General features: G+C 43.9%; 1 protein-coding gene across 2 annotated transcripts in view; it reads left to right on the top strand.

Annotated features, from left to right (window-relative positions):
- f9b (coagulation factor IXb) overlaps positions 1–10,718 on the top strand; it is a 33,481-nt gene extending 22,763 nt beyond the window's left edge. Inside the window, exons 1-8 of one of the 2 annotated variants that reach the window (XM_079565752.1) lie at positions 5,966–6,080; positions 6,418–6,590; positions 6,775–6,799; positions 6,868–6,981; positions 7,143–7,274; positions 8,123–8,493; positions 9,860–10,004; positions 10,121–10,718. In XM_079565752.1, coding sequence (XP_079421878.1) covers positions 5,990–6,080; positions 6,418–6,590; positions 6,775–6,799; positions 6,868–6,981; positions 7,143–7,274; positions 8,123–8,493; positions 9,860–10,004; positions 10,121–10,713 — 1,644 coding nt within the window. In that variant the 5' untranslated portion in view covers positions 5,966–5,989 and the 3' untranslated portion in view covers positions 10,714–10,718. Of the gene's footprint in view, positions 1–5,965; positions 6,081–6,417; positions 6,591–6,774; positions 6,800–6,867; positions 6,982–7,142; positions 7,275–8,122; positions 8,494–9,859; positions 10,005–10,120 lie in introns of those variants that run through there. The other variant, XM_079565753.1, reaches the window with a different exon arrangement.
- The last annotated feature ends 770 nt before the right edge of the window (positions 10,719–11,488 follow it).

Below are 11,488 nucleotides of genomic sequence, written 5' to 3' on the forward strand. Positions count from 1 at the left end.
CTGCTGCAGGTATTATTAACTTTAACTGGCCAAAGTCTGGCCTGGTGTCGCCTCGGGGTCCCCCCAAAACAGCTGGAGGAGGTGTGTGTGGACCGGGAAGTTTGGGCATCTCTGCTGAGACTGCTGCCCCCGCGACCCGGCCCCGGATAAAGCGGAAGAAAATGGATGGATGGCCAAAGTCAATAATCAAATTAGAAATCTGCCTACAGTATGTTTGGCTAGTCTGTTCATGTTAAAGACACACTGCGTAACATTTGGATTATACTGTTTCACCGACGTCTCCATGGAGACGAGCTGAAAACGTCCCGCTCCCAGTAAAGTTACAGATGTGAGGAGAGGTGAGCTGCTCATAGAAAAAACACATGTTTTGGTTCATTTACTTCATTCATTCGTTCATTTACATTGAAGATATGTGTCAAAGATTTGAAAAAAATCTCCGTAACTAACTAAATGCTTGTTTTCTATCCTATTTATTGGGTGAAATGTTACGTGTTGTGGCTTTAAAGTCAAGCCCAGTATAGTTATGACTTGGCCAGCATTTACCTTTTGTAAAGATAAAGTTAAAACCCCAAAGGTCCTGCAGGAGGATGGTTTCCTTTGCTCTGTTTCTCTGCTTGTAGATGTTTTTTGGAGCGGAGCCACTTCAGTGAAGCAGCAGACGGGATCACACACACATGACCCTGCTCTGTTGCCGTACCCCAGAGGATTACTGCTCTGGGACCAGCTGCTCGGGTCCAAACCAGCCTCATATGACCCTTTCTCTCATCATCATCAGCAGCACAAAGTATCAAACTCACACAATCATAACCTTTTCAGTTCCTCAAAACTACAACAGGGGTCCGGGCTGAGGGATAGTGATAACCTTTTGGAAAAACAGAATTGTGCATGTGGCTTTCCCTGTGATTTATGGCACAATACAATACAATTGGTGGAATAGTTTGGTCATAAATTATCTTTAAGGATCATGCCTCCCTCAGCTCTTGGTTCTGCAGTGGTTTATCCTGCACTTGTTTTTGTTGTTGCAGGCTTGTTTCCGTTTTTCACTGACATGGTGCGCACTTAGCCCAGAAATTAAACTGAACTAGCAAACGCTGCACATATGAGGCACCAAGGGAGATGCTGGTTTGTTCCCTCCCATTGTTTTAGTTGCCAACTATGTCATGATGGATATTTGCGATACATGGCACTGTTTGCAGCCATGCGTTTCAGCTCACTTCAAATTAAACTAATGAAACAGTGCACCAGTCTAAGCCATTGCTCACTGAAGGATCAGCTGTTTACAGTTAACTACAGCATAAGCAACAGCCGGCTGGTTTTAGATAATGAATGCATGAAATAAACTGTGGCAATGTGATAATAAAAACTATATAGCTGGGGTATATTGATTGAAAAGCATAAATAATCAATAATTTACATTGCAATTATAGTCGTGTACTCTGATACAAGTGGTAGCTGAGATGACAGATGTCAGTGCCATAAAAGTGGATGAATGTATGTCTGGGGTGAGCCCTTTAGCCCTTTAGTCACAGAGATATTTATTTCTAGCTTTTATTTGGTTGGGACAGTGCATGTTAATGAACACACCACACCGGATTGTAGCCTTGGGCTAATTGGCATCTGCTGTCCGGCACTCGCACACTCAAATGCACTCTCACTCATTCTGGCCTATTGTACATGTTTTTAGTGATAGGGGAAACCTTAGTTCCCGAAGGAAGCTTAGATGCAGGTATGAGTAGAACATGCAAACACAGAATGTTTCACCTCTCATCCATTACAGTGAAGCTTCTTAGCTCTTGTGGTCCAGTCCAGTACAATCCAGTACAATCCAGTCCAGTCCAGTCCAGTCCAGTCCAGTACAGTCCAGTACAATCCAGTACAGTCCAGTACAGTCCAGTACAGTCTAGTACAGTCCAGTACAGTCCAGTACAATCCAGTACAGTCCAGTACAGTCCAGTACAGTCCAGTACAGTCCAGTACAATCCAGTACAGTCCAGTACAGTCCAGTACAATCCAGTCCAGTCCAGTCCAGTCCAGTCCAGTACAGTCCAGTACAGTCTAGTACAGTCCAGTACAGTCCAGTACAATCCAGTACAGTCCAGTACAGTCCAGTACAGTCCAGTACAGTCCAGTACAGTCCAGTACAGTCCAGTACAATCCAGTACAGTCCAGTACAGTCCAGTACAGTCCAGTACAGTCCAGCACAGTCCAGTACAGTCCAGTACAGTCCAGTACAGTGTCACACAAGACAAGAGCTGAGAAGAAGCTTCTGTGAATAGAAGCCAAACGTCTGCAACTCAGTTTACCCAGTCCAGTCGACAATTTAACTTGATGAATAGTATGCCTTCACAAACGTTCATCCATTAGGTCCGATCCTCAAAATGTAATTTCTTTGGCAACAAAAGTCAGGGTTTGTCCTGTAAATGTTACTATTTGCATCGACAGTGGCATAGGTGTCGGTGTTTCCATTGTCCATTGTCTCTCATAACATTTGCTTCGCGGCAGGTGGTGCTCAGGGGTGGACGGCGCTAATGGAGCCGTGACATTTAACCGTGAACCCCGCGTCGAGGTTAAAACATCTGCATGACAACTCTGTCCCAGTGAAGCCTGTCTTTATTGACTGATGAGAAGGGGACATGAAAAAGAGCTATTGACCCAATCTGCTGCCCAAAGTCTTCATCTCCTGTATTTATACCACCAGCGGAAAGATGGATGGCCGGGGGGAGTCCTGCAGCAGAGCCGAGATTAAACTGGAGTCAATAGAGCAATACATAGAGTGGAGAGGGCTTCAAAAGTGTTATGGCAAGAAAAGTTAACTATTTACTCAGCAGTAAGTTTTTATATCTATAACCATTTAATAATCTGGAATAATCCCTATGGCGCAGCATAGCCTGTTTTACTCTACATAATGAGAGTTAGTCAGCCAAGCTTAACCTGATTAAGGTCTTGCCAAAAACCAAACTGAGACATTTCCTTTTGTTTTGTTTTTTATTTATTCAGGCTGTCCTCCATCACTGACCTATCATCCCGAGTCATAAACCTGTCCCCATTCAGTATTAATTATTTCCAAAGAGGTGGAGGACGCGCTAATTGCAGGAACTGATATCTTCGACATCGCCGGTTGACTTACATAACGTGCACTTAGCCAGATCTCCGTGCACCTGCCCCCTCCCCTCACTCCTCCCTGAGCCAGAGACGCCTAAATCACCCACGTCCAATAAGGAGCCACAAGGCTACTGTTGCCGGGCGACATGTTTTTTGGCTCAAGGCCTGCTGCCCTGGCCGTCACTCAGGCTGATTTGTCCACAGCTCCTGAGCGAGTAAATCTCCGTCTCGTCAAACAACCTCCAGTGCAGCATTGACTGTTTTGGCCCATATGGTGATGGGAGTGGGAGGGTTTTGACTGGGGCTGCAATGTTACGAATGTTACTGAAATACACAACTATTTTATCACAGTGCGTTTCAGTAAATACCAGTGCAGAGTGTAATTTTGTTTTGTCAGCATTTGGTGTCAAAACTGAAAAAAATAAATAATAATAATAATAGATAGATCGATAAATCAGGACCAAACAAGGCTAAAATGGAACTAAATTAGGAAACTTATGACTATAACTGAACTTCTGTGCATCTTTATGTAACCATGTGTCTTTGTTTTAGGTTGTGTTTGCAAAAAATGTGCCTGTCTCGTATAATATATTTGTCTGGTATTGCACTATATAATAGTCGAATACCAATAATTGAGAGAGAGCTGAGTAAAGTTTCTGGGGTTGGGTGAAAATCTAATCAAAATTGCGATTTGAAAAGTAAATCTCAAAGGATCTCTGGATCTTAAGATAAGATAATCCTTTATTGATCTCACAAAGGAGAAATTCACTTGTTACAGTCGGCGTTCAAGAAGATCACTCAGAGTTAATAAAGTGGAGCTTATTAGAGATTATTGCACATGTTACTTTACAGTCTTATTGTACAGTCTGACAGCAGTGGGGATGAAGGCTTTGCGGTAGCGCTCCGTCCTGCACTGAGGGTGTCTCAGTCTGCCACTGAGAGAGCTGCTCAGCTCTTCTACAATCCCGTGCAGTGGGTGGGAGGTGTTGTCCATGATGGAGGTGAGCTTGGCTAACACCCTCCTGTCCCTCACCTCCTCCACAGAACCCAGGGGGCAGCCCAGGACGGAGCTGGCCCTCCTGACCAGCTTGTTCAGTCTGTTCTTGTCCCGCTCTGTGCTGCTCGGGGCCCAGCACACGGCAGCGTAGTGGAGAGCAGAGGCTACCACAGAGTCATAAAAAGTCCTGAGCAGAGGCCTGCTCACTCCGAAGGACCTCAGTCTCCTCAGAAGGTGGAGGCGACTTTGGCCCTTCCTGTACAGGGAAGTTGGTGTTCCAGTTGGTGTTGTGGGACCAGTCCAGTTTATTGTTGAGGTGAACACCCTCACAGCACAGCTTGATAGAAATAAAAACACATTTCAGAATTTGCACTGTCCTTTTTCAATAAAATGAATAGATATATACATTTAATAAGGATGATGGGATGTTACTCTGTTTACACACTTGAAAAATTGAAAACCATCTCCAATGCAGTTTGTATATTAGACACAAACGGGGTCTAGTTTTCTTCTCATCAGGCCTCCTCATGCATGCATATTTCTAATGGTGAATGTAAATTGCCCATAAGCAGATTGCGAATGGCTCCGCTTCGTTGTGTGCGAAATGTCAAGCCTATTTTTAACCCACAATAATTCAAAAGCTTTCAGATCGATCTTGGTCCAGAGCGGAGCACGCCCGAAACGAGCCGGAGGGTTTACGTCTCAGTCTGTTACATTTGAAAACTTATGTAAGGTACGTTTCAGAGCTGGTCAAGTTGTCATTCGTGGATAATCCTGAAGGTTGAGTTGCATAATGTTAGGGAAATCCTCACAAATATTAGAAAATACGCTTGTTTCTTTTCCTTAAGCCGATTATCAGATAAAACTCATGATGACAGGCGGTATGATACACATCTGGCCATGTCAATGTCAACTGCGCATACACTGCACGCATGCACACACACACACGCACACACACACACCACTGGTCCACTATGTATGCAAGAACGATTACGGGCAATATGTTGTCCTAGTAGCATAAGGGAAAAGCTGAAACACCATGTAGCCTAAGCTCCACATGCTTTATGTGCTTTTGCTTAGGGCACAGATTGTGTGTAACTGCCTGAAGAGGGAGTCAATGATTCTTATAATGTGGTACAACACGGTGCTACTTTTGGCACTTGGACTCCTCCTTTGCAGTTCTATCTAGAAGCTGTTTTATTTTCGGACAATTTTATACAAGTTTTTGCTCCTTTCTTACTATTTGGACACCGCAGAGCCCCATCTGCCACAAAGCAAATGTTATGAGAGACAGTGGACAATGAAAACACACCTATGCACCCGTCAATGCAAATAGTAACATTTACAGGTCAAACCCTAACTTTTGCTCTGACCCCGGAGGAAGATTGAATTAACGATATGAAATACACGATGATGAATGATTTACAAAGTGTTCCCCTAGAGTCTGGACATTGATGGTGGTAGAGGATGAGACCTGGGGCGGCCAGAGCGATGGACGAGGAAGCTTAAGAAGGGGATCCTGGGCGATGAATGGCTGAAGCAGGAATGGGCAGCTGCGGGGATTGGCTGGCGCAAGATGAGATGGGACTGTGATTGGATGATTGGGGAAGAGCTGCCGGTGATGAGGCCATGTATGAGAGCTGCAGGTTGGTCTTCCACGTTGACTTTGAAACTTGATTTTTTTAAAATCCAGAAAAAACAAGTTCTTTCAATTGAATTGTGGGTACCTTGGTTAATCATTTTGCTGTCTTTCGTTTCCCAGCACATAAACCCCCGCGTCGAGGACAAACATAATGTTGCAGCAGCTCCAGAGAGTAAACACTGGCTGTACTTTGGAGCCATGGATCGCTCTTGATTCCTGACATTTGAAGTAGCACTGACGGAGGCACAATGGTTGGAGTTTATTGTTTACTGGTGTTTGTTGCTGGGTCTCTACTAGACTTGTGTGTTAAGGGCACTGAAATCACACCAACAAACGCAGGTAAAGTAAGAGCTGTAATCTTCAGGCAAAGGATGAGCTTTTCATTATATACACTTTCGAAAGCTGTGACTTGATTTCTTTACAGCTGACTGCTTCATTATCTGTTTTAGCTGTCAATATGTTTGTGAAAGGTTCGTATTTCACCTTTCAGTTACTTTGTGGCAATCAGCCTTTACTTGCCATCCCAGATGCCTCCTGTTTGTCTTGAAGCACTTAAGGATTGGGTCGAAACAGGTCAAAGCCAATATAAAACTGCGCCAGACAACACTTGATCAGAAGCAAGAGACAATAGAAAACATGAAACTGACAATGTTTGTTTGTTTTTGGTCTTTTGCAGAATCTGTCTTCGTGCCGCAGCAGTCGGCCAATGCGGTCCTGAGTCGGCCTCGCAGATACAACAGCGGCCATCTCGAAGAGGTACTGCAGAAGGACAATCTGGAGCGCGAGTGCAAGGAGGAGACGTGCACCATGGAGGAGGCCAGAGAGTGTTTCGAAAATAACGAGAAAACTGTAAGTTCAAAGAAAATAATATGAATGAATCTCATTTAAGAGCATCGAATGGCTGGTTTGGTACGGTTGAAATTTGAATAAAAGTCTGAGTTATGAGTAGAGATCTCTGAGTGGAAGTACATTTCTATTACCATTGCAAGTTGGACTATGCGCCACTGTGAATGATCTTTTTGTTGCTTGGCAGATGGAGTTCTGGGCCGGTTACGTTGGTAAGACATAACTTTATCCGGCTGCGTAATGGTTCTACAGTTATTGATGTGTCATGTGTTTGGTGCAGATGGGGACCAGTGTGACCCTCCTCCCTGCCAAAACGGAGGAGTCTGTCAGGACGGGGTCAGCTCCTACATCTGCTGGTGCAAACCATCCTTCAGCGGCAAAAACTGTGAGATTGGTAAGATTGGACATGGTGAGGTTTGACCTTTTGAAGCTGAAACGAACAACTACTGGATCGTTGTATATCTACTTAAATGTTACAAGAACTGAACTGAAAGATGATTCGTGTGTGAAAGGATGATTGGAAGACTCATGTTGACTTGCGATATCTGTTTCTAGTGGTCGCTAAGCAGTGCTCAGTGGACAATGGCGGCTGTTCTCATTTCTGTGAGATGAAGGAGCAGCGTGTTGTGTGCCTGTGCGCTCCTGGATACGAGCTGGGCCCAGATCACAGGAGCTGTCTGCCCACAGGTGAGACAGAAGTGCCATCACACACACTAAATACAGTTACTTGTTAGGAAGGGTGTGTGGTGCAAAGGCAAAAATGGAAAGACTGTAACACAGGGAAACTAGGAAACAATTGGCAACGTAGATGACTTGTCTGCCTTAGCTTGGTCATGTGATGAGAAGTGCAGAAGAATCAGTGGCAAAGATAGCCACGAGAGTTAACTCTTCAGCGACCCCAATAAGCGCTTGATGAATGAAGACACGTGAGCTGCCAAAGTCACAACAGAGGACACCTTACAATAGATTGCTCAAAATGGAGCTGCTTGCTTCAGACCCTGCTGTGCGGCAAAAACGCGGGGAGGAGAAGGAAGACAATGTGACATACAATGCAACACTCTGGGATGCCTAGTTGGGTTCTGAGTAGTGGCTGTATTAGTTGGAGGAGCAGGGACGTTAGTACTGTATTTGCAGTGATTGTAATAGTAGAGATCCCTTGCCAGATATTTCAATATAATTGTGCTTAGAGGAAAAATACATTCATTTGTTATAGGCACAGTCTACACAATAGCGCTCATTTACTACATCACTTGCTGTATTTCAACAACCAATACTGAAGTGAAACTTACTACACTGGATGCTACTACTTGTACTACATCTTCTAACAGTGATACTACAGTCACCCCTTTTTTCCAAATCCACATGCTTCAGCAAAAAAATTGACACATTGGAGACACTAATAGCAGCTTTAGGCTGGGCATAAATATTTAATGCAGCTTCATTGTGTATTCATGGGCCACTCGGACAGCGATTGTGTTTGATCGGCTCTTAAATCTTTAATAAAGTGTTTTTCTTTTTTCTTGTAATTTCCCCAGAACCATTTAGCTGCGGTCTAGTGCACACCTCCAGTGGCTCCAGATCGATCCTAACCCCACGGACGTCAAACTCAGCTTCAAGAAATAACGCTTCAAGCCACGATTATGTTTTTGACTTGAATCTGACCATGTTCTATGAGTACTACGACACGGATACAAACGATTCAAAGCCGTCGCATGTGGCAGAGGGTTCAGCAGTGGACGTCCCATCGGATTATCAGGGGGATCAGGCGACGGTGTTTGAAGAAGAAGAGGAGGGGAACACCACAGTGTGGTCCAGTCCGACAATGCCAAACATGACGGGGGATGGGAACACGGATCACAGGATCGTGGGAGGGGACGAGGCCACGCCCGGACAGATTCCATGGCAGGTAACGGAACAACTAACGAGACATGTGTTTCAGGGGGTCTGAGATTGTCTGGTGAAAAGACTGGGGTTGGTCTGAATGTCAACAAGACAATTGGATTAAACACGGTCTGACAGATAATCACCAAATCCTAGATGACAGAATACAGTGTGTAGTTTTTAGGGAAGTGTGTGTTTGTATCAGAACAATGTCTCCTATTGAGAAAAGCTGTACACAGATGGGTTGAAATCATATAATAATCTGGTCAAGAAAATCTGATGGCATTGTGGGAATGGACGTACTATTGTAATAAATATTTTCCAATAAACTACAATGTACAGTAAATACAATTTCCCCTTCACCTGCATTCACAATAACCGAGAGGACCATAAGGATTTATTTCACTAATCAAATATTGTGTATACATTTGTATGATTTACTGCTTTAATATATCTTCTCTATTCTTGAAGATCTACTTTACCTTACATCGGCATCATTGAGTTTTCATTGCTTTAGCTTCAACATTGCATTAACTGGTTTGACTTGTCAATTTGAATTTCCCAGTGACAGGAAACACAGTCCAGTCGTCAGCGCTGTCCCCGAGCTCAGTCCATTAGAGCGCAGACCAAACCAGCTTTAGGGGCTGTGATTGTGGGTGAACAACAGGTCACAGACTAGTTCAGCAAATCAAAAATGAATGATATTACAGAGCACTAATTGGTTTTTCAGAAACCTTTTATTATATTACCAAAAATTCCACATGTTAGTTGAGTCGATGAATGTTATTAAGTGGATGCATGTTGCCTTTGATTTACTTTACAGTTTGGGGTAAAACGGTTTGATTGAAGTAAGGGCTAACTGATAAAGACATTACATGATGGCTCTACCATTAGTGTCAGTGGTCAAACAGAGAAGCTTAAAAAAGTGTTTGTGGCTTTGTGGGGCACCAAAGGTTCAGCAGTCCTGTATTTTACAAAAGGTTATATTAAAGTATATTATTTATTTTATGATATTATACAATTTCAAACACTAACTTCAAGTACTTCAAGTAGCCAGCAGCAGGAATGTTCACATTTTCTCCAGTTTGGCTTTACCCAAATCTTAAAGCTTTCTTGAAGAAAGTGTCAAAAATGAGACAAAAAGTGGATGAAAAAGTGATGCAAATGTGTGACAAAAAAGTCCACAAAAGATCAACTGAAAAATGCCGAAAAGCAATGAAAATGTGGCAAAAATGTGATGAAAATGCATTAAAAAAAACAATAACTAATGAACAAAAAGTAGATTTGGGATTTTATGGAAACCTTTGTAAATGTTCAGTACATTAAGGCATGAAAAAGGAGCATTAGCGGCATGTAAAGCCCAGTTGTGATGTTCTTTCCTATTGCTCCAGGTTGCTCTGATGGACCAGCGTCAGGGAAGAGCTCTGCCGTTCTGTGGAGGCTCTTTGCTCAGTGACGTGTGGGTCGTCACCGCAGCACACTGCCTCGTAAAAAAAGACGGAATAAGCATCAGAGACAACTTCTTCATTAGAGTGGGTAAGAATCTACACCCCGTTGCACCACCAATCCGTTTTTACTGTACATTTTTCAGTCTGCAACCTGACCAAAAGATCAATCAAATGCCCCGCTGATATTAGGGTTTCTGATTTCAGGTGAGCATGATGTACTCAGAGACGACGGCCAGGAGCGAGACCACAACGTGTCCCAAAAGATCATCAATCCAAACTACAACTACAGACAGTCCCCTTACAACCATGACATCGCCCTCTTGAGGCTGGAGGTGCCGGTGGTGCTGTCCGACCGCAGACGACCCATCTGTCTGGGGCCAAGGCACTTCTTAGAGACAGTCCTACGGGATGCCCGCACCTCTCTGGTCTCGGGCTGGGGTAGGATAAGGTTCCAGGGTCCCGAAGCCACCAAACTCCAAAAACTAGAGGTGCCTTATGTCGAGCGGACCGTGTGTAAGCAGAGCAGTAGGGAGAGGATCACCCGCTACATGTTCTGTGCGGGGTACGCCAACGCCCAAAAGGATTCATGTCAGGGGGACAGTGGAGGACCTCATGCCACCCAATACAAAGGAACATGGTTTTTGACCGGGATTGTAAGCTGGGGCGAGGAGTGTGCCCAAGACGGGAAATATGGGGTGTACACTCGAATGGCCCAGTACTATCCATGGATCGCACACAAAACAGGGATAAGGTTCAAAACGGCAAACACGGGGGGGACCAAGCAAGCAAAACTGTGATACAGGCACACACTATATTCTCTACACTGCATATTATGTCCGTGTCAAATTCAATAAAGCTTAATACAGTTTAGTCTCTACTGATACATTTCTTGTTATTGTACATCATTATTGTCCAATCCAGCACTTGACAAGGAGTTTCTAAACATATCGTACAGGTCAATATATTAACAAGGAATAACCTTTCTTGTTCAAAGAGAAAATGGATTCAGTTAGTGAGCTTGGGTTATGGCTGAGGTTTAAACTTATAATTGTGGATCAAGCTCATTAACCTTTCGAACATGTTTTTAACGTTTCAGTTTGTCGCAGTGATTATACGTATAGTTGTTTATAAGAATGTTTTACAGCTTACAGACAGAGGAGGTATGCTGTCACAGTGATGCTCACAACAGCTGGCCTGCATAGCACAGCTGAGGCCGGAGCAAGTCACGAGTCAAGTCCAAGTCATGAAGGTCCGAGTCCCAAGTCAGTCCAAGTCAATTGGTCATGGGGTCAAGTCAAGTCAAGTCATAGCTTTTTTCAAGTAAAGACACGCTCGCACACGATGGAGTTAGATTTGCCACCACTTGCTTGCCCTATCTGACCCAGTCTCTCTGCTTTATATGTGTCATTTTACCCACAGAATTTACCCACATCTACCATTTCAGATGTTGATTATTACTCTAGTCTGCCTTGCTTTTATCCACTGGACCTGCATCCTTGTGAAGCATTAACTATTCATGTTTTTGAACCACCTGCGATTTCAGTTCTAGCTTCAACCCCACCTGGATTTATC

This window comes from Gobius niger (assembly GCF_951799975.1).
Source record: "Gobius niger genome assembly, chromosome: 11".
In the NCBI taxonomy this organism is placed as follows: domain Eukaryota; kingdom Metazoa; phylum Chordata; class Actinopteri; order Gobiiformes; family Gobiidae; genus Gobius; species Gobius niger.